At 48.9% G+C, this 26,341-nt stretch overlaps 1 protein-coding gene across 3 annotated transcripts; it reads right to left on the bottom strand.

Annotated features, from left to right (window-relative positions):
* Positions 1-1,467: 1,467 nt before the first annotated feature.
* LOC146427353 (vang-like protein 2-A) lies at positions 1,468-21,583 on the bottom strand. Of its 3 annotated transcripts, none has more exons than XR_014856504.1 (9): positions 21,376-21,583; positions 16,927-17,172; positions 14,820-14,940; positions 11,655-12,262; positions 7,469-7,605; positions 6,256-6,391; positions 5,163-5,394; positions 3,194-3,513; positions 1,468-2,810 (listed from the first exon to the last, which is right to left on the bottom strand). XR_014856504.1 is itself a non-coding variant. In XM_085082422.1 (8 exons), exons 2-8 carry the CDS (start codon positions 16,995-16,997, stop codon positions 3,253-3,255), a joined length of 1,566 nt encoding a protein of 521 aa, XP_084938548.1. In that variant the 5' UTR covers positions 16,998-17,172; positions 21,376-21,583; the 3' UTR covers positions 2,994-3,252. The 3 variants fall into 3 exon arrangements, 1 of the variants encoding a protein (XP_084938548.1); XR_014856505.1 differs by lacking the exon at positions 21,376-21,583 and adding an exon at positions 21,043-21,067; XM_085082422.1 differs by lacking the exon at positions 1,468-2,810 and having other exon boundaries at positions 2,994-3,513.
* Positions 21,584-26,341: the final 4,758 nt, after the last annotated feature.

Below are 26,341 nucleotides of genomic sequence, written 5' to 3'. Positions count from 1 at the left end.
CCACTCGTTTTTCCCCTAAAAAACCCACAAAAAATTCGGGATGTGGATCCCAAAAATCCACAGGAAAAAAATCCCAAAATCCAACCTTCATCTTCTCCAAAAAAATCAAATTTCCACTCATTTTTCCCTAAAAAAAACCCCAAAAAATCAGCAGAAAATTCTCCCAAAACCCTGGAGATTTTTGGGATCCCAAAAATCCATTTTTTTTTCCTCATCCCAAAAAAAAAAATAAATTCCCTCGGGAATTCTCGGCGGCTGGACAGAAGGTTTAAGGCCAAAGCCAGGACAATTGTCCAGGAGAAAATGGACAAGAAGGTCTCGAGTGACCCTGAGCTGCTTCCGGATGCTGGTGATGAAAAAATTCGGGAATTTTTGGGAAATCGGGAATTCTCGGGATTAGGAAATTGGGAATTCTCGGAATTAGGAAATTAGGGATTTTCAGGATTAGGAAATTGGGGATTTTTGGGATAAGGAGGTTGGGAATTCTCGGAATAATTAGCCCTTGAGTTTGGAGATGTTCTGATGGATCCGGATTTCGGGAATTCTTGGAATTAGGAAATTGGGAATTCTCGGAATTAGGAAATTGGGGATTTTTGGGATTAGGAAATTGGGGATTTTTGGGATTAGGAGGTTGGGAATTCTCGGAATAATTAGCCCTTGAGTTTGGAGATGTTCCGATGGATCCGGATTTCGGGAATTCTTGGGATTAGGAAATTGGGGATTTTCGGGATTAGGAAATTGGGGATTTTTGGGATTAGGAAGTTGGGAATTCTTGGAATAATTAGCCCTTGAGTTTGGAGATGTTCCGATGGATCCGGATTTTGGGAATTTGGGATTTTGGAGGAGGAGGATGAAGGGAGGAGATTCCCAATTCCCGATTTTCCGCAGCCTCGGGCGGATGGAGAGCTGGAGGAGACAAATCCGGAATTTCGGAGAAGGGTGGGAGATGGAGGAGCCAAATTTGGAGCTTCGGAGCCCAAAGGAGCCGAATTTGGATCTTCAGAGCCCAAGGAGCCAAATTTGGAGCTTCAGTAGTTCCAAAGGGATCTGGAGAAGCCAAATTTGGATCTTCTCAGCTGGAAGGATCCAGAGGAGCTGAATTTGGATCTTCGGAGTTTGATGGATCCAGAGGAGCCAAATTGGGATCTTCAGAACTGGAGGAGCCAAATTTGGAGCTTTAGAGCTTGATGGATCCGGAGGAGCTGAAATTGGATCTTTGGGACCAAAGGAGCCAAATTTGGATCTTCAGAGCTTGACGGATCCAGAGGAGCTGAATTTAGATCTTTGGGACCAAAGGACCCAAATTTGGCTCTTCAGAGCTGATGGGATCTGGAGGAGATAAATTTGGAACTTCGGAGCCCAAGGAGCCAAATTTGGAGCTTCAGAGCCAAAGGGATCTGGAGGAGCCAAATTTGGAGCTTTAGAGCTTGATGGATCCAGAGGAGCTGAATTTGGATCTTTGGAGCCAAATTTGGATCTTCAGAGCTTGATGGATCCGGAGGAGCTGAATTTGGAACTTCAGAGCTTGATGGGATCTGGAGGAGCCAAATTTGGATCTTCAGAGCTTGATGGATCTGGAGGAGCTGAATTTGGATCTTTGGGGCCAAAGGAGTCAAATTTGGATCTTCAGAACCAAAGGAGCCAAATTTGGAGCTTCAGAGCTTGATGGATCCAGAGGAGCCAAATTTGGATCTTCAGAGCTGGAGGAACCAAATTTGGATCTTCAGAGCTGAAGGGATCTGGAGGAGCTGAATTTGGAACTTTGGAGCCAAAGGGATCCAGAGGAGCCAAATTTGGATCTTCTCAGCTGGAAGGATCCAGAGGAGCCAAATTTGGATCTTCAGAGCTTGATGGATCCAGAGGAGCCAAATTTGGATCTTCGGAGCCAAAGGAGCCAAATTTGGATCTTCAGAGCTGATGGGATCTGGAGGAGCTGAATTTGGATCTTCAGAGCTTAATGGATCTGGAGGAGCTGAATTTGGATCTTCAGAGCCAAAGGAGCCAAATTTGGAGCTTCAGAGCTTGATGGGATCTGGAGGAGATAAATTTGGATCTTCAGAGCTGAAGGAATCTGGAGGAGCCAAATTTGGAACTTCAGAGCCAGAGGGATCTGGAAAAGCCAAATTTGGACCTTCAGATCCAGATGGGATCTGGAGGAGCCAAATTCAGAGCTGGAGAGATCCAGAGGAGCCAAATCCAGAACTTTGGAGCTGGAGAGATCCAGAGGAGCCAAATCCAGAACTTTGGAGCTGGATGGGATCTGGAGGAGCCAAATTTGGATCTTCAGAGCTTGATGGGATCTGGAGGAGCCAAACTTGGAGCTGGAATGATCTGGAGGAGCCAAACTCAGAACTTTGGAGCTTGATGGAATCTGCAGGAGCCAAATTTGGATCTTCAGAGCTTGATGGGATCTGGAGGTGCCAAATCCAGAACTTTGGAGCTTGATGGGATCTGGAGGAGCCAAATTCGGATCTTCAGAGCTTGATGGGACCTGGAGGAGCCAAACTCGGATCTTCATCACCAGAAGGAATCCCGGGAAGGTCCTGCGCATCACACCGAGGTCTCCGACTGCAGCCTCATGATGAACTTGTGGGATTTGGGATCCACGAACTCCTCGGAGAGCTTGAAGAAGGGGATCTTCTTGGTGGACACCACCAGGCTGAAGTCCTGGCGCTTGAAGCTTCAGAGCTGGATGGGATCCAGAGGAGCCAAATTTGGAACTTCAGAGCTTGATGGGATCTGGAGGAGCCAAATTTGGAGCTGGAGAGATCCGGAGGAGCCAAATCCAGAACTTTGGAACTAGATGGGATCTGGAGGAGCCAAATTCAGAACTTTGGAGCTTGATGGGATCTGGAGGAGCCAAATTTGGATCTTCAGAGCTTGATGGGATCTGGAGGAGCCAAACTTGGACCTGGAATGATCTGGAGGAGCCAAACTCAGAACTTTGGAGCTTGATGGAATCTGGAGGAGCCAAATTTGGAGCTTGATGGGATCTGGAGGAGCCAAACTCAGATCTTCAGAGCTTGATGGGATCTGGAGGAGCCAAACTCAGAACTTTGGAGCTTGATGGAATCTGAAGGAGCCAAATTTGGATCTTCAGAGCTTGATGGGATCTGGAGGAGCCAAATTCAGAACTTTGGAGCTGGATGGGATCTGGAGGAACCAAATTCGGATCTTCCGAGCTTGATGGGACCTGGAGGAGCCAAACTCGGATCTTCATCACCAGAAGGAATCCCGGGAAGGTCCTGCGTGTCACACCGAGGTCTCCGACTGCAGCCTCATGATGAACTTGTGGGATTTGGGATCCACGAACTCCTCGGAGAGCTTGAAGAACGGGATCTTCTTGGTGGACACCACCAGGCTGAAGTCCTGGCGCTTGAGGACGAAGACGACGCCGTCCTTGAGGCCGTTGGTCACCGGCTCCTCGCTGACCAGCGTCCACTGCTTGGCCAGCCAGCGCTCGCGGTGGTACTGGATGGTGGGACCGGCGCTGAGGTATCGCTCCAGGAAAGCCTTGGGAAAACGAGGAAAATTTGGGAATTTTTGGGGATTTGGGGTTTGTGTCGGGAGGGTGGAGGTGGAAAAATGGGTAAGTGAAATTGAGGTGGAAATGGGGTTTTGGTAAGGTTGGGAATTGTGGGGTTTTTGAGGGGATGAAGGGAGAATTCCTGGGGAAAAGGGACAATTCCAGGGATAAAGGGACAATTCAGAATTCCTGGGATAAAGGGAGAATTCCTGGGGAAAAGGGAGAATTCCCAATTCCTGGATAAAGGGAATTATCCCAGGAAAAAAACCTCAATGACCCCAAATACACATAAAAACCTCAAGGACCCCAAATACACAAAAAATCCCAAATACACAAAAAACCACCAAAAAAACCCCAAATCCACAAAAAACCCCCTTTACCTCAAATCCACCAAAAACCACCAACTACCCCAAATACACAAAAAAACCCCAACGACCCCAAATACACCAAAACCTCCAAATACACCAAAAAAACCCCAAATCCACAAAAAACCCCAAACACACCAAAAACCCCCAATGACCCCAAATCCATCAAAAACACCCCAAATCCACCAAAAAACCCCTATGACTCCAAATCCACAAAAAACCCAAATTACTCCAAATACACCAAAAAACCCCAATTACCCCAAATACACCAAAAAACCCCATTGACTGCAAATACACTAAAAAACCCCAATGACCCCAATTCCACCAAAAACCCCAAACACACCAAAAAAACCCCAACTACCCCAAATCCACCAAAAACCCCGTTGACATCAAATCCACCAAAAACCCCAAATCCACCAAAAAACCCCATTGACCCCAAATCCACCAAAAAGCCCTAAATACACAAAAAACCCCACAAAAACCTCCAAAAGCACAAAAAACTCCAAATACACCCAAAAACCCCAATGACCCCAAATCCACAAAAAAGCCCAACGATCCCAAATACACAAAAAAATCCCCAAAACCTCCAAAGCCACCAAAAACCCCCAAATCCACCAAAAACCCCAAACTCACCCAAAAAACCCCAAACCCACCAACACCCCAAACCCACCAAAAAACCCCAATTAGCCCAAATACACCAAAACCACCCCAAATACACCAAAAAACCCCAATGACCCCAAATCCACCAAAACCCCCAAACCCACCAAAAAACCCCAAATCTACCAAAAAACCCCAAATTACCCCAAATCCACCAAAAAACCCCAATTACCCCCAAACCCCCCAATTACCCCAAACCCACCAAAAAACCCCAAACCCACCAAAACCCCAAACCCATCCAAAACCCCAACCCCACCCCAAAAAACCCCAAAACCCCCACCTTGGGCGTCATGTCGTGGGTGATGCAGAACTCCAGGTGCTGCAGGATGCAGCACCAAAAAACCCAGTTACCCCAAACCCACCCAAAAACCCCAAACCCACCCAAAACCCCAAACCCACCCAAAACCCCAAACCCCAAAAACCCCAAACCCCAAAAAAACCCCAACCCCACCCCAAAAAACCCCAAAACCTCCACCTTGGGCGTCATGTCGTGGGTGATGCAGAACTCCAGGTGCTGCAGGATGCAGCACCAAAAAACCCAATTACCCCAAACCCACCAAAACCCCAAACCCCAAAAATACCCCAAACCCACCCCAAAAAACCCCAAAACCCACCTTGGGCGTCATGTCGTGGGTGATGCAGAACTCCAGGTGCTGCAGGATGCTCTCCATGGTGTGGAAGGGCTGCTGCTTGGTGGTCCTCAGGTACTTCTGCATGGCTCTGGCCATGGAGGCGAAGATGGCCTGGGCGGCTTCTCGAGGGTCCATGATCTCCCGCGGGTTCTTCTGCTCCTCCTCCTGCAGCCGCTTGATGTGGGTGAAGGCTTCTTCCACCGCCACCACCAGCCTGGGGGGACACGGGGGTTTGGGGGGATTTGGGGTGGAAATCTGAGGATTTGAGGTGGGAAATCTCATGGATTTGGGATGCAGAACCTTGTGGATTTGGGGTGGAGAACCTCTTGGATTTGGGATGGAGAACCTTGTGGATTTGAGATGGGAAATCTCTTGGATTTGGGGTGGAGAACCTTGTGGACTTGGGATGGAGAACCTTGTGGATTTGGAGTGGAGAACATTGTAGATTTGGGGTGGAAATCCAGTGGATTTGGGGTGCAGAACCTCTTGGATGTGGGATGGAGAATCTCATGGATTTGGGATGAGAAATCTCATGGATTTGGGATGAGAAATCCCATGGATTTGGGGTGGGAAACCTCTTGGATTTGGGATGGAGAACCTTGTGAATGTGGGATGGGAAATGCCTTGGATGTGGGATAGAAAACCCCTTGGATTTGGGGTGGAAAACCTCATGGATTTGGGATGGAAAACCTGTTGGATTTGGGGTGGAGAATGTTGTGGATTTGGGATGAGAAACCTCTTGGTTTTGGGATAGAAAACCTCTTGGATTTGGGATGGAGAACGTTGTGGATTTAGGATGGAAAACCTTTTGGTTTTGGGATAGAAAACCTCTTGGATTTGGGATGGAAACTCCAAACATTTTTCCCAAATCCCTTGGATTTGGGATGGGAAACCTCTTGGATCTCTTGGATCCACTCAAGACCTCAGAAACCCGAAATCCTCCCCAAACCCAACACCACAGAAAATCCACCCAACAACCACCTCAGGACCTCCCCAACCCCGAAAAAACCCCAAATCATTCCCACCACGGAATTCCCGACCCCAAATCCAGGGATTTTTCCCCTTTTTCCCGTACCTGGCGCGGCGTTTCCTCACCCGGCGCTCGTGCTCGGCCTCCTCGTAGTAGAACTCATTGTGGGAGTTGTCTCGGCGCCGCGCCGCCGCCGCGATCACCGCGCGGGACTGGCCGGTGGAGTTGTTGGTGGAGTTCTCTGAGGGGTGAGAAGATCGAGGTTGGAAAAAGCACCTGGAGATCCTCCAGGAGATCCTCCAGGAGATTCCAGAGAGGATGGGAAAAATGGGAAGAGAATGAGAGGAGAAGGATTGAGGTTGGAGAAGGATTGAGGTTGGAGAAGGATTGAGGTTGGAAAAAGGACCAGGAGATCCTCCAGGAGATCCTCCAGGAGATTCCAGGAAGATGGAAAAATGGGAGGAGAACGATCGAGGTGGAGAAAGCACCTGGAGATCCTCCAGGAGATCCTCCAGGAGATCCTCCAGGAGATCCTCCAGGAGATTCCGGAGAGGATGGAAAAAATGGGAGGAGGATTGAGGTGGAAAAAGGACCTGGAGATCCTCCAGGAGATCCTGGACAGGATGGAAAAAATGGGAGGAGAATGAGAGGGGAAGGATTGAGGTCAAGAAAGGACCTGGAGATCCTCCAGGAGGTTCCAGAAGGATAAAGATGGGAATGGAAAAATGGGAGGAGAACAAGAGGAGAAACTTTCTCTGTGGAGAAGGATTGAGGTGGAGGAAGAACCTGGAGATCCTCCAGGAGATCCTGGAGAGGATGGAAAAAACGGGAAGAGAAGGGTTGAGGTCAAGAAAGGACCTGGAGATCCTCCAGGAGATCCTCCAGGAGGACGGAAGAGAATGAGAGGAGGATTGAGGTGGAGGAAGAACCTGGAGATTCTCCAGGAGATCCTGGAGAGGATGGAAAAAATGGGAAGAGAATGAGAGGAGAAGGATTGAGGTTGGAGAAGGATCGAGGTGGAGAAAAGATCTGGAGATCCTCCAGGAGATCCTCCAGGAGGACAAAAGAGAATGAGAGGAGAAGAATTGAGGTCAGAGAAAGCACCTGGAGATCCTCCAGGAGATCCTCCAGGAGGACAAAAGAGAATGAGAGGAGAAGAATTGAGGTCAGAGAAAGCACCCGGAGATCCTCCAGGAGATTCCAGGAGGATGGAAGAAAACGAGAGGAGGATTGAGGTGGAGGAAGAACCTGGAGATCCTCCAGGAGATCCTGGAGAGGACTGGGATGGAAAAAACGGGAGGAAAATGGGGAATCTCACCCTCGCCGAGGGAATAGACCTTAAATCCGGACATTTTCTTGGACAGGACGGACTTGGGGAGGTTGAGGAGGGCAGGGTTGTAGACCGGGAAGTCGTGGTAGTAATTCTCCAGGATCCACACGGCGGCGCGTTGGATGCTGCGGGAAAAACGGGAATGTGGGGGAAAAACGGGAATGTGGGGAAAAAACGGGGGAAAAAATGGGGGGAAAAATGGGAATGTGGGGAAAAAACGGGAATGTGGGGAAAAAACGGGGAAAAAGGGGAATGTGGGGAAAAAATGGGAATGTGGGGAAAAATGGGGGAAAAAATGGGAATGTGGGGAAAAATGGGAATGTGGGGAAAAAATGGGAATGTGAGGAAAAAAATGGGGAAAAAATGGGAATGTGAGGAAAAAACGGGAATGTGGGGAAAAAACGGGAATGTGGGGAAAAAAATGGGGAAAAAATGGGAATGTGGGGAAAAAATGGGGGGAAAAATGGGAATGTGGGGAAAAAATGGGGAAAAAATGGGAATGTGGGGAAAAATGGGGAAAACGGGAATGGGGGAAAATGGAAATGTGGGGAAAACGGGAATGTGGGAAAAACGGAATGTGGGGAAAAATGGGAATGTGGGGAAAATGTTGGAAAAAATGGGGGAAAAATGGGAATGTGGGGAAAATGGGAATGTGGGGAAAACGGGGGAAAAATGGGAATGGGGAAAATGGGGGATGTGAGAAAAAGGGGAATGTGGGGAAAAATGGGGAAAAATGGGAAAGTGGGGAAAATGGGAATGTGGAAAAATGGGGAAAAATGGGAATGTGGGGAAAAAATGGGAATGTGGGGAAAAACGGGGAAAAATGGGAATGTGGGGAAAAAATGGGGAAAAATGGGGAAAAATGGGGGAAAAAAATGGGAATGTGGGGAAAAAGGGGAATGTGGGGAAAAAGGGAATGTGGGGAAAATGGGAATGTGGGGAAAATGGGGGAAAAAATGGGAATGTGGGGAAAATGGGAATGTGGGGAAAAAATGGGAGAAAAATGGGAATGGGGAAAACGGGAATGTGGAAAAACGGGGGAAAATGGGAATGTGGGGAAAAAATGGGGGAAAAAATGGGAATGTGGGGAAAAAAATAGGGGAAAAATGGGAATGTGGGGGAAAATGGGAATGTGGGGAAAAATGGGAATGTGGGGAAAAATGGGGGGAAAAAGGGAATGTGGGGAAAAAATGGGAATGTGGGGAAAAAGGGGAATGTGGGGAAAAAATGGGAGAAAAAATGGGAATGTGGGAAGAAATGGGGAAAAAATGGGAATGTGGGGAAAAAGGGAAAAAACCGGGAATGTGGGGAAAAAAGGGAAAAAATGGGAATGTGGGGAAAAATGGGAATGTGGGGAAAAATGGGAATGTGGGGAAAAAATGGGGGGAAAATGGGAATGTGGGGAAAAATGGGAAAGTGGGGAAAATGGGAATGTGGGGAAAAAACAGGAATGTGGGGGAAAAAATGGGGGAAAAAAATGGGGGAAAAAATGGGAATGTGGGGAAAAATGGGGAATGAGGGGAAAAAGGGGAATGGGTGAGGGAGAGACATGGAGGGGATGGGATGGAATTCCCAAAAAACTGTGGATTTCACATTCCTGGGAATGTCTTCCCACTCCCACCTCAGGAATGTCCACCAAAGCTGAGGTTCTCAACACAGTGACCCTCACCACCTTCTCCAGGAATGAATTCCCACTCCAACCCCAGAAATGGCCACCAAACCTGAAGTTCTCCACACAGTGACCCTCACCACCTTCTCCAGGAGGAAATTCCCACTCCCACCACAGAAACGCCCACCAAAGCCACCAGACCTGAGGTTCTCAACATTGTGACCTTCACCACCTTCTCCAGGAATGAATTCCCACTCCCACCCCAGGAATGCCCACCAAACCTGAAGTTCTCCACACTGTGACCCTCACCACCTTCTCCAGGAGGAAATTCCCACTCTATCTCCAGAAATGTCCACCAAAGCTGAGGTTCTTCACACTATGACCCTCACCACCTTCTCCAGGAGGAAATTCCCACTCCCACCCCAGGAATGTCCACCAAACCTGAGGTTCTCAATGTTGTGACCCTCACCACCTTCTCCACCACCTTCTCCACCACCTTCCCCACAGCAGAAATGACCACCAAACCTGAATTTCTCCACACTATGACCCTCACCACCTTCTCCAGGAATGAATTCCCACTCCAACTCCAGAAATGTCTACCAAACTTGAAGTTCTCCACACTATGACCCTCACCACCTACTCCACCACCTTTCCCACACCATGAATGTCCACCTGAGGCCACCAAACCTGAAGTTCTCCACACTATGGCCCTCACCACCTTCTCCAGGAGGAAATTCCCACTCCAACCCCAGAAATGACCACCAAACCTGAAGTTCTCACCACTGTGACCCTCACCATGTTTTCCAGGAATGAATTCCCAGTCCAACTCCAGAAATGACCACCAAACCTGAAGTTCTCCACACTGTGACCCTCACCACCTTCTCCACCACCTTCCCCACTCCAGGAATGTCCACCAAACCTGAAGTTCTCAACACTGTGACCCTCACCACCTTCTCCACCACCTTCCCCACCCCAGAAATGTCCACCACACCTGAGGTTCTCAACACTATGACCCTCACCACCTTCTCCACAAGGAAATTCCCACTCTATCTCCAGAAATGTCCACCAAAGCTGAGGTTCTTCACACTGTGACCCTCACCACCTTCTCCATCACCTTCCCACCCCAGAAACACCCACTGAAGCCACCAAACCTGAGGTTCTCAACACTGTGACCCTCACCACCTTCACCACGAGGAAATTCCCACTCTATCTCCAGAAATGACCACCAAACCTGAAGTTCTCAACACTGTGACCCTCACCATGTTTTCCAGGAATGAATTCCCACTCCAACTCCAGAAATGACCACCAAACCTGAGGTTCTCAATGTTGTGACCTTCACCACCTTTCCCACCCCAGGGATGTCCACCAAACCCGAAGTTCTCAACGTTGTGATCCTCACCACCTACTCCACCACCTTTCCCACTCCCACCCCAGAAATGACCACCAAACCTCAAGTTCTCAACACTTCTCAACACCCTCACCACCTACTCCACCACCTTCCCCACCCCACAAACACCCAACCAAATCCCCCAAACCTGAGGTTCTCAACACTATGACCCTCACCCCCTTCTCCACAAGGAAATTCCCACTCTATCTCCAGAAATGACCACCAAACCGGAAGTTCTCAAGACTATGACCCTCACCACCTTCTCCACCACCTTCCCCACCCCAGAAATGACCACCAAACCTGAGGTTCTCAACGTTGTGACCTTCACCACCTTTCCCAGGAATGAATTCCCACTCCAACCACAGAAATGACCACCAAAGCTGAAGTTCTCAACGCTATGACCCTCACCACCTTCTCCAGGAATGAATTCCCACCCCATGCATGTCCACCTGAGGCCACCAAACCTGAAGTTCTCAATGTTGTGACCCTCACCACCTTCTCCAGGAGGAAATTCCCACTCTATCTCCAGAAATGTCCACCAAAGCTGAGGTTCTTCACACTATGACCCTCACCACCTTCTCCAGGAGGAAATTCCCACTCTATCTCCAGGAATGACCACCAAAGCTGAGGGGTTCTCAACACTGTGACCCTCACCACCTTCTCCAGGAGGAAATTCCCACTCCCACCACAGAAACGCCCACCAAAGCCACCAAACCTGAAGTTCTCAACACTGTGACCCTCACCACCTCCTCCACCACCTTCCCCACCCCAGAAATGACCACCAAACCTCAAGTTCTCAACAGTTCTCAACACCCTCACCACCTTATCCACCACCTTCCCCACCCCACAAACACCCAACCAAATCCCCCAAACCTGAGGTTCTCAACACTATGACCCTCACCACCTTCTCCACAAGGAAATTCCCACTCTATCTCCAGAAATGACCACCAAACCTGAAGTTCTCAACACTATGACCCTCATCACCTTCTCCACCACCTTCCCCACACCAGAAATGACCACCAAACCTGAGGTTCTCAACGTTGTGACCTTCACCACCTTTCCCAGGAATGAATTCCCACTCCAACCCCAGAAATGACCACCAAACCTGAAGTTCTCAACACTATGACCCTCACCACCTTCCCCACCACCCTCCCCACCCCCCGAAACACCCCCCGAACCTGAGGTGGCCGACGTTGTAGAAGCGGCTGGCGCCGTCGGCCGAGCGCACGGCCTTGAGGGTGAACTGCGGCTGCAGCTGCCGCAGCTCCAGCAGCACCACGGCCAGGTAGTGGACGAAGAGCAGGGCGTCCACCAGGGACACGGCGAACTGCACCACGGCGCGGTAGTTGCGGTCGCGGGAATCCAGGATCCTCACGCCGTAGAAGAGCCAGTAGGACACGACCAGCAGGAAGACCAGGACCATGAGGAGGGCGCGGAAGACGAAGACGCGCGGGAAGAAGGCCTTGGGGCGGCGGAAGAAGAGCGCCCAGCTGCCCAGCAGGAGGATGAGGAGCTTGAAGGCCACCGAGATGAAGAGTCCTTCACAGGGCGTCCCGCAGGGCTCCAGCTCTTCCCGCCACAGGAGCTGAGGGAGGAGGAGGAAGGCCAGCGGGGTGAGGAAGGCCAGCAGGGCCAAGGCGACGGCCAGCGCCACGCCCAGGTGGCGGGAGCAGTCCAGGTGGGCGTTGTCCTCCATGTCCTTGGCGATGCGCGTGAGGTCATCGTGGGAGATGCTGTGCTCCGAGGTCCCCGTCACCACCGTGGTGGTTTCGCCCCAGTTGTCGTCCTGTGGGGACAAGGGGGGGTGGGGTTGGGGATCACCTGGGCCAGGTGGTCGTCATGCATGTTCTACCTGGGCCAGGTGGTCATCATGCATGTCCTAGCTGGGCCAGGTGATCACCACACCTGTCCTACCTGGGCCAGGTGGTCATCATGCATGTCCTACCTGGGCCAGGTGATCATCACACATGTCCTACCTGGGCCAGGTGGTCATCATGCATGTCCTACCTAGACCAGGTGGTCATCACACATGTCCTACCTGGGCCAGGTGGTCATCACACATGTTCTAGCTGGACCAAGTGATCATCACGCATGTCCTACCTGGGCCAGGTGATCATCATGCATGTCCTACCTGGGCCAGGTGATCATCTCACATGTCCTACCTGGGCCAGGTGGTCATCACACATGTTCTACCTGGGCCAGGTGATCATCATGCATGTTCTGCCTGGGCCAGGTGATCATCTCACATGTCCTACCTGGGCCAGGTGGTCATCACACATATCCTCATCCCTGGAAGTGTCCCAGGCCACCTGGGATGGTGGGAATGTCCCAGGATGTGGATTTTAAAGGATCTTGAAGGTCTTTTCCATCCCAAACCATCCCAGGATTTTCTCTCCCAGTTCAATAGGATTTTAGGGATAAATTGTCGATTTTTGGGATCAATCCAGGTGATCCCACATCCCAACCCCACCTCCCGGCACGGTGAGAACCTCCCCACCCCTGGGACGATCCCAAACCTCCCTTCCCACCAATCCCACAACTCCACGGATTTCGTTCCAAACCCAAACCCTTTCGGGCTTTCCGGAGGGACGGGAAGGGCAGGTTTTTTTTTCGGGAGCCTCAATTCCCAGGAGGAGTTTTTTCGGGAACACCGAGAGCTCCGGAGCTGCCGCCGGCGTGGGCGGGTTTTGGGAAGAGGATGAAAGGGATCTGTGGGATTTCGGCTCCACCGAGTCTGGAGGAATCCCAAAAAAAAAAAAAAAAAACAACCCCAAAAAATCCCCAAAAAAACCTCAAAAAAATCCTAAAAAAATCTCCCAAAAAATCCCAAAAAAACCCCAAACTGGGGGCAACTTCATCCCTTCCACCCCACGGGAATTGGGGGAATATTTTGGGATTGGAATCCCTCGGGATCGGAGTTTTCCGAGGCGCCGCCGCCGTTCCCTTTCATTTTCCCGGGACTGGACCGACCGGCTCGACCGGGAAATCCCGAAATTCCGCCGGGAAGCTCCCGGGAGATCCCACAGGCAGGGTTTGGGATTTCAGTCCCACAGACAGGATTTGGGATTCCAACCCTGATCTTTTCCCCCTCTCGTCCCTCTGCATGGATTTGTTGTATAGCAAAAGCTGGGAAATTCCCAAATTCCCGAAATTTTCCCAAATTCCAGCAGGAAGCTCCCAGGAGATCCCACAGGCAGGATTTGGGATTTTAATCCCATAGGCAGGATTTGGGATTTCAGCCCCACAGTCAGGATTTGGGATTTCAGTCCCACAGTCAGGATTTGGGATTCCAACCACGCAGCCAGGATTTGGGATTCCAACCCCACAACTAGGATTTGGGATTTCAGTCCCACAGTCAGGATTTGGGATTCTGATCCCACTGCCAGGATTTGGGATTCCGATTTTTCCCGCTCACCCTGTCGTCCCCCCTTGTCAACTCATTGTCCAGCAAAGGCTGGGAAATCCCAAAATCCTGAAATTCCACCGGGAAGTCCCACAGTCAGGATTTGGGATTCCAACCCCAATATGAGGATCTGGGATTTCAACCCCACAATTAGGATTTGGGATCCCAATTTTTCCCACTCACCCTGTCGTCCCCCCGCATAGATTCGTTGTCCAGCCAAGGCTGGGAAATCCCAAAATCCCACCAGGAAGTCCCACAGTCAGGATTTGGGATTCCAACCCCAAATTAGGATTTGGGATCTCGATTTTTCCCGCTCACCCTGTCATCCCACAGTCTGGATTTGGGATTTCAACCCCACAGCTAGGATTTGGGATTCTGATTTTTCCCACTCACCCTGTCATCCTACAGCCAGGATTTGGGATTTCAGTCCCACAGTCAGGATTTGGGATTCCGACCCCAAATTAGGATTTGGGATTCTGATCCCACTGCCAGGATTTGGGATTCCGACCCCACAGCCAGGATTTGGGATTTCAGTCCCACTGCCAGGATTTGGGATTCTGATTTTTCCTGCTCACCCTGTCATCCCACAGTCAGGATTTGGGATTCCAACCCCACAGGCAGGGTTTGGGATTTCAGTCCCACAGCCAGGATTTGGGATTCCAACCCCGATTTTTCCCGCTCACCCTGTCATCCCACAGCCAGGATTTGGGATTCCAACCCCAAATTAGGATCTGGGATCCCGATTTTTCCTGCTCACCCTGTCGTCCCACAGTCAGGATTTGGGATTCTAAACCCACAGTCAGGATTTGGGATTTCAGTCCCACAGTCAGGATTTGGGATTCCAACCCCACAGCCAGGATTTGGGATTTCAGTCCCACAGTCAGGATTTGGGATTCCGACCCCACAATTAGGATTTGGGATCCCGATTTTTCCCGCTCACCCTGTCGTCCCCCCGCGTGGACTCGTTGTCCAGCAAAGGCTCTCCCGGCGCCTGGATCGTCACCGACTTGTCCCCTCTTGTCCCCTCCCGGCTCTTGGAGCGATGGCGTTCCCGCCGATCCCTGGGAAAACGGGAAAAGTGGGAATTGGGATTGGGAAAACAATGGGATTGGGGAAATATAATGGGATTGGGGAATTTAATGGGATTGGGAAATATAATGGGATTGGGAAATATAATGGGATTGGGGAATTTAATGGGATTGGGAAATATAATGGGATTGGGAAATATAATGGGATTGGGGAAATATAATGGGATTGGGGAAATATAATGGGATTGGGGAAATATAATGGGATTGGGGAAATATAATGGGATTGGGAAATATAATGGGATTGGGGAAACATAATGGGATTGGGGAAACATAATGGGGTTGGGAAAACATGATGGGATTGGGAAAATATAATGGGATCACCCTGATGGGAATAGGGAAAATAATGGGGAAAATGCAATGGGATCATCCTGATGGGAATAGGGAAAAAAGAGTGGGATTGGGAAAACATAATGAGATCGCCCCGAGTGGGATTGGGAAAACACAATGGGATTGGGGAAATATAACAGGATTGGGAAATATAATGGGATTGGGGAAATATAATGGGATTGGGGAAATATAATGGGATTGGGGAAACACAGTGGGATGGGGAAAATATAATGGGATGGGGAAATTTAATGGGATTGGGGAAATATAATGGGATTGGGGAAACACAATGGAATTGGGGAAATATAATGGGATTGGGGAAATGAATATAATGGGATTGGGGAAATGTAATGGGATTGGGAAATATAATGGGATGAGGAAACATAATGGGATTGGGAAAACATAATGGGATTGGGAAATATAATGGGATTGGGGAAATATAATGGGATGCCCTGATGGGAATAGGGAAATCAGTGGGGAAAACGCAATGGGATCATCCTGATGGGAATAGGGAAAAAACAGTGGGATAGAGAAAACATAATGGGATTGGGGAAACATAATGGGATTGGGGAAACATGATGGGATGGGGAAAATAGAATGGGATCACCCTGATGGGAATAGGGAAAATACAATGGGATCATCCTGAGAGGGATTGGGAAAAAATAATGGGATTGCCCTGATGGGAATAGGGAAAATACAATGGGATCATCCCGAGTGGGATGGGAAAATACAGTGAGATCACCGAAAATGGGATTGGGAAAACACAATGAAAACACAATGGGATAACCCCAATGGGAATAGGGAAAACACAATGGGATCATCCCAAATGGAATGGGGAAAACACAATGGGATAACTCCAATGGGAATAGGGAAAACACAATGGGATTGGGAAAATACAATGGGATCACCCCAATGTCAATAGGAAAAACGCAATGGGATCACCCTGATGGGAACAGGGAAAACACAATGGGATCACCCCAAATGGAATGGGAAAATCACAACGGGATCATCCCGAGTGGGATTGGGAAAACAATGGGGAAAACACAATAGGATCACACCACATGGGATGGGGAAAACACAATGGGAATAGGGAAATCACAATGGGATTACCCCAAATGGAATGCAGAAAACACTATGGGATCACCCCAATGGGAACAGGGAAAACACTAAGGGATCACTCCAAATAGGATGGGGAAATCACAATGCGATCACCCTGATGGGAACAGGGAAAACACAATGGGATCACCCCAAATGGAATGGGAAAACCACTAAGGGATCACCCCAAATGGAATGGGGGAAACACAACAGGATCACCCCAAATGGAATAGGGAAAACACGATGGGATCACCCCAAATAGGATGGGGAAACACAATAGGATCACCCCAATGGGAATAGGGAAAACACAATAGGATCACCCTGATGGGAACAGGGAAAACACAATGGGATCACCCCAAATGGAATAGGGAAAACCCAATGGGATCACCCCAAATAGGATGGGGAAAACACAATGGGATCACCCTGAGTGGGATGGGAAAATACAAAAGGATTGGGAAAACACAATGGGATCACCAACAATGAGAACAGGGAAAACCCAATGGGATCACCAACAATAGGATGAAACTCGGGCTTGCCCACCTGTGCTTGCGGGAGCTGCGGGAATGGCCGGATTTGTAGGAATATCCCGAATATTGGGACTCGTTATCCATGGCGTCGGGCTTGCGGGGTTTGCGGCGCTCCAGGATTTGGGGTTTGGGTTTGGCCAGGACCTCCTTCAGGGGGGGCTTCTTCAGGCCCAGGGGAGCCTTGAGGAACTCCGCGACCTTTAGGGGCTCAATTTTGTCACCGGGGGGGACCTCGGGCTGGAGAAAGGGACACGCCCACCTGGGGGGACATGGGAATGGTCAGTGGGACCAGTATGGACCAGTATGGACCAGTATGGACCAGTATGGACCAGTATGCACCATAATCCATGCTGTCCCTGTGTCCTTGTGGCCAATGGGGTCAGGAAAAGGAATTTGGGGTCAGGAGGAAGAGAGAATTTGGGATTGGAAGGGAAAAGGAGGTTGGGAAGTTAAAGGGAATTTGGGAAGGAAAAGGGAATTTAGGGTCAGTAGGGAAAAGGAATTAGGGAAAGGAAAGGGAATTTGGGATTGGCAAGGAAAAGGAATTTGGGATCAGTAGGGAAAAGGAATTTGGGGTCAGGAAAAGGAATTCAGGATCAGGAGGGAGAGGATATTTGGGGTCAGGAAAAGGAAATTTGGGGTCAGAAAGGAAAGGGAAGTTGGGAAGGGACAGGGAATTTGGGATCACCAGGGAAAGGGAATTTGGGATCAACAGGAATTCCGGGACCTTTAGGGGCTCAATTTTGTCACCGGGGGGGACCTCGGGCTGGAGAAAGGGACACGCCCACCTGGGGGGACACCGAGATGTCACTGGGACCAGTATGGACCAGTATGGACCAGTATGGACCAGTATGGGGGAAAGTCCATAACCCATCCCAATCCTCTGTCCCATTTCCTGTGGCCAATGGGGTCAGGAAAGGGAATTTGGGGTCAGGAAAGGGAATTTGGGGTCAGGAGGGAGAGTGGATTTGGGGTCAGGAAAGGGAATTTGGGGTCAGGAAAGGGAATTTGGGGTCAGGAAGGAGAGTGGATTTGGGGTCAGGAGGGAGAGGAGATTTGGGGTCAGGAAAAGGGAATTTGGGGTCAGCAGAGAAAAGGAATTTGGGAAAGGAAAGGGAATTTGGGATTGTCAAGGAAAAGGAATTTGGGATCACCAGGGAAAGGGAATTTGGGGTCAATAGGAATTCCAGGACCTTTAGGGGCTCAATTTTGTCACCGGGGGGGACCTCGGGCTGGAGAAAGGGACACGCCCACCTGGGGGGACATGGGAATGGTCAGTGGGACCAGTATGGACCAGTATGGACCAGTATGGGGGAAAAGGTTCTGTCCACTTGTCCATATCCCATCCCATTACCTCTGTCCTGTTCCCAGTGGGGAATGGGGTCAGGAGGGAGAGTGGATTTGGGGTCAGGAAAGGGAATTTGGGGTCAGGAAAAGGGAATTTGGGGTCAGGAGGGAGAGTGGATTTGGGGTCAGGAAAGGGAATTTGGGGTCAGGAAAGGGAATTTGGGGTCAGGAAAGGGAATTTGGGGTCAGGAAGGAGAGTGGATTTGGGGTCAGGAGGGAGAGGAGATTTGGGATCAGGAAAAGAGAATTTGGGGTCAGAAAGGAAAAGGAAGTTGGGAAGGGAAAGGGAATTTGGGATCGGCAAGGAAAAGGAATTTGGGGTCAGGAAAAGGGAATTTGGGGTCAGGAGGGAGAGGAGATTGGGGTCAGGAAAAGGGAATTTGGGGTCAGAAGGGAAAAGGAAGTTTGGAAGGGAAAAGGAATTTGGGATTTATAGGGAAAGGGAATTTGGGATTTATAGGGAAAGGGAATTTGGGATTAGCAGGGAAAGGGAATTTGGGGTCAGTAGGGAAAAGGAATTTGGGATCGGCAGGGAAAAGGAATTTGGGATCAGGAGAGAAAAGGAATTTGGGATCAGCAGAGAAAGGGAATTTGGAAAGGAAAAGGGAATTTGGGATCAGCAGGGAAAGGGAATTTGGGACCATGAAAAAGGAATTTGGGATCAGGGAAAGGGAATTTGAGATCAGTAAGGAGAAGGAATTTGGGAAGGAAAAGGGAATTTGGGAAGGAAAAGGGAATTTGGGATCAGCAGGGAGAGGGAATTTGGGATCAGCCTTTTCCCGAGGTTCCAGGGTAGCTCTGGCCACCCCAAACCCCTCCATCAACCCCCTGGATTCATCCCAAAAAATTCCAAATCCCTCTGGACAATCCCGCCAAACCCTCCTCCCTTTTCCCAACGGTTTTTGGTGAATCCGGATCCCCCAAATCCCCCAAATCCCCCATTTTTCCACGGAAAAGCCGCGGGTTTCCATGGGAACGATCCCAAAAATCCCTGCTGCCCCTTTTTGGGGCCTCGGGAAGGAGGGAGAAGGTCAGGGGGAGAGAAGGGGGAGATTCCTTTGTCCGGAATTCCCGATGATCCGAAGGGATCGCCATGGAAACCGAGGGGTTTCCCTGAGCCGGGGAGAGAATGGGAATGAGAATGGGAATAACAACGGGAATAATGGGAATGAGAATGGGAATGGGGTGGGAATGATGGGAATGATAATGGGAATGATGGGAATAATAATGGGAATGATAATGGGAATGATGGGAATGATGGGAATAATGGAAATAATGGGAATAATAATGGGGATGAGAATGGGAATAATGATGGGAATGATGGGAATAGTGGGAATGATAATGGGAATGATAATGGGAATAATAATGGGAATAATGGGAATGATGGGAATAATGATGGGAATAATAATGGGAATAATAATGGGAATAATGGGAATAATAGGAATGATGATGGGAATGATAATGGGAATAAGAATGGGAATGGTGGGAATTATGGGAATAATAATGGGAATGGGATGGGAATAATAATGGGAATGATGGGAATGATGGGAACAATAATGGGAATGATGATGGGAATGATAATGGGAATGATAATGGGAATGATGGGAATGATGGGAATAATGGGAACAATAATGGGAATAATGGAATTAATGGGAACAATGGGAATGATTGGAATGGGGTGGGAATAATAGGAATAATGGGAATGATAATGGGAATGATAATGGGAATCATGGGAATGATGATGGGAACGATAATGGGAATAATGATGGGAATAATAATGGGAATAATAGGGTGGGATGGGAATGATGGGAGTAGTGGGAATGATGATGGGAACGATAATGGGAATAATGATGGGAATAATAATGGGAATAATGGGATGGGAATGATGGGAATGATGGGAATGATGGGAATAATGGGAATGATAATGGGAATGATAATGGGAATGATAATGGGAATAATGGGAATAATGGGAATGATAATGGGAATGATGGGAATAATGGGGATGATGGGAATGGGAATGATGGAATGGGAATAATGGGAATACGAATGGGAATAATGATGGGAATGATAATGGGAATGATAATGGGAATACGAATGGGAATAATGATGGGAATGATAATGGGAATGATGGGAATAATGATGGGAATGATGGGAATAATGATGGGAATGATGGAAATTATGGGAATGATAATGGGAATGATAATGAGAATAAGGATGGGAATAATGGGAATGATGGGAATGATGGAAATGATGGGAATAATGGGAATGGGAATGGCGTGGGAATGGGAAATGGGAATGGGTATATCCCAGTCCATCCCAGTTTCCCCAGTATGTCCCAGTCCATCCCAGTCCATTCCCAGTCCATTCCCAGTCCCTCCCAGTCCATTCCCAGTCCATTCCTAGTCCCTCCCAGTCCATTCCCTGTCCTCCCAGTGGCTCACCAGGCTCCTCAGGCTCTGTGGCTCTGGAGCCTCCAGTCCATCCCAGTCCATCCCACTCCATCCCAGTGACTCCTAAACCATTCCCAGTTCATTCCCAGTACTCCCAGTTGCTCACCAGGCTCCTCAGGCTCCGTGGCTCTGGAGCCTCCAGTCCATCCCAGTCCATCCCAGTCCCCCCGAATCCCTCCCAATCCATCCGAATCCCTCACAGTCCATCCCAGTCCATCCCAGTTTGTTCCCAGTCCATCCCAGTCCCTCCGAATCCCTCACAGTCCATCCCAATGACTCTGAATCCCATCCCAGTCCCTCCCAGTCCATTCCCAGTCCTCCCAGTGGCTCACCGGGCTCCTCAGGCTCCGTGGCTCCGTAGCCTCCAGTCCATCCCAGTCCATCCCAATGACTCCTAAACCATTCCCAGTCCATCCCAGTCCATCCCAGTCCATCTGAATCCCATCCCAGTCCCTCCCAGTCCATCCCAATGACTCTGAATCCCATCCCAGTCCATCCCAGTCCATCCCAGTGACTCCTAAACCATTCCCAGTCCATTCCCAGTCCATTCCCAGTCCATCCCAGTCCTACCCAGTCCCTCCGAATCCCTTCCCAGTCACTCCCAGTGACTCCTAAACCATTCCCAGTCCATTCCCAGTCCATCCCAGTCCCTCCCAGTCCCTCACCGGGCTCCTCAGGCTCCGTGGCTCCGCCGTGGTTCTCAGCGATGCCCTCGGAGCTTCCGGAGCCTCCAGTCCATCCCAATCCCTCCCAGTCCATCCCAGTCCATTCCCAGTCCATTCCCAGTCCTCCCAGTCCCTCACCGGGCTCCTCAGGCTCCGTGGCTCCGGATCTTCCAGTCCATCCCAGTCCATCCCAGTCCATCCCAGTCCATCCCAGTCCCTCTGAATCCCATCCCAGTCACTCCCAGTGACTCCTAAACCATTCCCAGTCCATCCCAGTCCATCCCAGTCCCTCTGAGTCCCTTCCCAGCCACTCCCAGTGACTCCTAAACCATTCCCAGTTAGTTCCCAGTCCATCCCAGTCCCTCCCAGTGGCTCACCGGGCTCCTCAGGCTCCGTGGCTCCGCCGTGGTTCTCAGCGATGCCCTCGGAGCTTCCGGAGCCTCCAGTCCATCCCAATCCCTCCCAGTCCCTCCCAGTCACTCCCAGTGACTCCTAAACCATTCCCAGTTAGTTCCCAGTCCCTCCCAGTCCCTCCCAGTGGCTCACCGGGCTCCTCAGGCTCCGTGGCTCCGCCGTGGTTCTCAGCGATGCCCTCGGAGCTTCCGGAGCCTCCAGGGCGTCGCTGAGCTCAGCGCTGGGCATGGATGGATCCTGGCGGCACGGGGGGGCTGGAAAATGGGGGAAAAACGGGAATTCGGGAGATTTTCCTGGCTGGAATTCCCGAATTTCCGAGTTAGCCGGAATTTGACCAAAATCTGGGGAATTCCCGAGTGCTGGTTGTTGAGGAAACTTGGGAAAAGTGAAAGATGTTGGTTGGAAAAGGGAAGGGTGTGAGTTGGACATTTTTCCATCAAGGAATCCTAAAATTTTTGGGAATTCCTGGCTGGAATTCCCGAATCCCAAATCTCAGGAATTATCCCTAAATCCCAATAATTATCCCCAAATCCCAGGAATTTCCGAGTCATGGTTGTTGAGGAAACTTGGGAAAAGTGGAATATGTTGGTGGGAAAAAGGGAAGGGTGTGGGTTGGACATTTTTCCATCAAGGAATCCTGAAATTTTTGGGAATTCCTGGCTGGAATTCCTGAATCCAGAATCCCGGGAATTATCCCCAAATCCCAAATTATCCCTAAATCCCAAATTATTCCCAAATCCCAATAATTATCCCCAAATGCCAGGAATTTCCAAATCCGGCTATTGAGGAATTTTGGGAAAAGCGAAGGATGTGGGTTGGATATTTCTCCCCAGATATCCCTGAAATTTTTGGGAATTCCTGGCTGGAATTCCCAAATCCTGAATCTCAGGAATTATCCCTAAATCCCAATAATTTTCCCCAAATCCCAGGAATTTCCAAGTGCTGGTTGTTGAGGAAACTTGGGAAAAGTGAAAGATGTTGGTGGGAAAAGGGAAGGATGTGAGTTGGACATTTTTCCATCAAGGAATCCTGAAATTTTTGGGAATTCCCGGCTGGAATTCCCAAATCCCAAATCCTGGGAATTATCCCTAAATTCCAGGAATTATCCCCAAATCCCAGGAATTTCCAAATCCCAGCAACTGAGGAAAATTGGGAAAAGCAAAAAGGATTTGGGTTGGAAAAGCGATGGATGTGGATTGGAAATTCCACCCTCAAGGGATCCCAAAATTTTTGGGAATCCCTGAAATTTTTGGGAATTCCCAAACCCCAAATCCCAGGAATTATCCCTAAATCCCGGGAATTATCCCCAAATTCCAGGAATTTCCAAGTCCTGGCAACTGAGGAATCTTGGGAAAAGCGATGGATGTGGGTTGGACTCTCAGTGAATCCCAAAATTTTTGGGAATCTGGAATAAATTTGGGATTTTTCCAGAAATCCTGGAGTTTTCCACAAATCTCCATGTTTCCAGCTGAAGGAAAAAATTGGGATTTTCCAGAAATCCTTGAGTTTCCCAGAAATCTCTGAGTTTTCCAGGTATTCCTGAGTTTTCTGGGAATCCAAGTGTCTCCAGTTGAAAAAAATTCCGAATTTTCCAGGAATCCTGAAGTTTTCCTGGAATTTGATTGTCTCCAGTTGAAAAAAATTTGGGATTTTCCAGGAATCCTGAAGTTTTCTGGGAATCCAAGTGTCTCCAGCGGAAGGAAATTTGGGATTTTCCAGGAATCCCAAAGTTTTCCAGGAATCTGATTGTCTCCAGTTGAAGGAAATTTGGGATTTCCCAGGAATTCCTGAGTTTTCCGGGAATTTGATTGTCTCCAGTTGAAAAAAATTGGGATTTTCCAGGAATCCTGAGTTTTCCAGGAATCCAAGTGTCTTCAGTTGAAAAAAATTCCAAATTTTCCAGGAATCCTGAAGTTTTCCTGGAATTTGATTGTCTCCAGTTGAAAAAAATTCGGGATTTTCCAGGAATCCCTGAGTTTTCCGGGAATCCAAGTGTCTCCAGCTGAAGGAAATTTGGGATTTCCCAGGAATCCCAAAGTTTTCCAGGAATCTGATTGTCTCCAGCTGAAGGAAAATTGGGATTTCCCAGGAATCCCAAAGTTTTCCAGGAATCTGATTGTCTCCAGTTGAAAAAAATTTGGGATTTTCCAGAAATTCCTGAGTTTTCTGGGAATCCGATTGTCTCTGGTTGAAAAAAATTCAGGATTTTCCAGGAATTCTGAAGTTTTCCAGGAATTTTATTGTCTCCAGTTGAAAAAATTTGGGATTTTCCAGGAATCCTGAAGTTTTCCGGGAATTTGATTGTCTCCAGTTGAAAAAATTTGGGATTTTCCAGGAATTCTGCAGTTTTCTGGGAATCCAAGTGTCTCCAGCTGAAGGAAATTTGGGATTTTCCAGGAATCCAGGATTGGATTTTCCAGGAGAATGGAATTCCAGGAATTCCATCAGGAATCCGATGTGGTTCTGAAGGGTGAAAATCCCAGAATTTTGGGATTTTTCCAGGAAAGAATTCCAAATTCTCCGAATCTCGATGGATCGACATCATTTCCACCAGGAAGAAATTCCAGGAATTCCCTGGGCAACTCCAGGATTGGTGAATCCAAACCTCCCCAGGCCTTTTCCATGGGAAAAATTCCCAAAATTCTGGTGTTTTCCACATCCTGGATCCCGAAAAAATGGTGGGAAAAAAATTCCGTTTGGGATTGAGGAGTTCTGGGATGTTTTCCTTGGATTTCCTGAAATTCCTTGGATTTGGGGTGGTGCTGGCTGGGAATTCTGGTTCCTTCCCCAAATCCTAAAATCCTAAAATCCTAAAATCCCAAAATCCTAAAATCCCAAAATCCCGAATTAAACCGAATGCAGGAAAATGAGGAATTCCCGTTGGATCATTGCTGATTCCCTCCGAAATTTGGTGATTCCAACCCCAAATCCAACCCTGGTGTTCATTGGGAATTAATTAATTGGGAATTAATTGGGGTTGGGAGTTAATTGGCAATGGGGAATTAATTGGGAGTTAATTGATTTGCCAAAGGGAGAAGAATCCTAAAGGAAAAAGAATCGTAAAGGAAGAAAAATCCCAAAAGAAGAATCCTAAAGGAAGAAAAATCCCAAAGGAAGAAAAATCCCAAAGGAAGAAAAATCCTAAAGGAAGAAGAATCCTAAAGGAAGAAAAATCCCAAAGGAAGAAGAATTCTAAAGGAAAAATCACTCCAAAGGGAGAAAAATCCCAAATTAAAAGAATTCCAAAGGAAAATAATCACGAAGGAAAATAATCCCAAAGGAAGAGAATCCCAAAGGAAAAAAAATCCTAAAGGAAGAAAAATCCCAAAGGAGAAATCACTCCAAAGGAAGAAAAATCCCAAATTAAAAGAATTCCAAAGGAAAAAAATCCTGAAAGAAGAGAATCCCAAAGGAAAAAAAATCCCAAAGGAAGGAAAATCCCAAAGTGAAAAGGAATCCTAAAGTGAAAAAGAATCCTAAAGGAAAAAAAATCCTAAAGGAAGAAAAATCCCAAAGTGAAAAAGAATGCTAAAGGAAGAAAATTCCTAAAGGAAAATCATCACAAAGGAAGAAGAATCCCAAAAGAAGAAGAATTCCAAAGGAAAAAAAATCCTGAAGGAAAAAAAATCCTAAAGGAAGAAAAATCCTAAAAGAGGAAAAATCCCAAAGGAAGAAAAATCCTAAAGGAAGAAAAATCCTAAAGGAAGAAAAATCCTAAAGGAGGACAAATCCCAAAGGAGGAAAAATCCTAAAGGAAGAAAAATTCCAAAGGAAAAGAATCCCAAACTGAAAGAATTCCAAAGGAAAAGAATCCCAAAGGAAGAAAAATCCTAAAGGAAGAAAAATCCTAAAGGAAGAAAAATCCCAGATTAAAAGAATCCCAAAGGAAAAAAATTCCAAATTAAAAGAATTCCAAAGGAAACTCATCCCAAAGGAAACTCATCCCAAAGGATCCCAAAGGAAGCTCGGAGGAGCTACCGGCAGCTCAGGCTCTGCGCCAGGAGAAAAACCTGCTCGGGATCCTGCTGGGGCTGTCGGGGAGCTGCGGGGGACACCGGGAACGGCCTGGGGACAGCCTGGGGACAGCCTGGGGACAGCCTGGGGACAGCCTGGGGACAGCCTGGGGACAGTCCGGGGACACCGGGAACGGCCTGGGGACAGCCTGGGGACAGCCTGAGACCACCGGGGACACCGGGAACGGCCTGGGGACAGTCCGGGGACAGCCTGGGGACAGTCCGGGGACACCGGGAACGGCCTGGGGACAGCCCGGGGACAGCCTGGGGACAGTCCGGGGACACCTGAACCCCACCGGGGACACCGGGAATGGCCTGGGGACAGCCTGGGGACATCTGAACCCTACCGGGAACCCACCGGGAATGGCCTGGGGACACCGGGGACACACCGGGAACATCCTGAACTCCATCCTGACAGCCCGGGGACACCGGGAACATCCTGAACTCCACCGGGAACGGCCCGGGGACAGCCCGGGGACACTCTGAGAGCACTGGGGACACCGGGAACAGCCCGGGGACAGCCCGGGGACACCCCAATC

Source organism: Lichenostomus cassidix, chromosome 25 (genome assembly GCF_008360975.1).
Source record: "Lichenostomus cassidix isolate B80296 chromosome 25, HeHo_3.0, whole genome shotgun sequence".
NCBI lineage: Eukaryota > Metazoa > Chordata > Aves > Passeriformes > Meliphagidae > Lichenostomus > Lichenostomus cassidix.
Note: the sequence above shows the minus strand (reverse complement) of the source record. Positions and strands in the feature narration are given on the sequence as shown.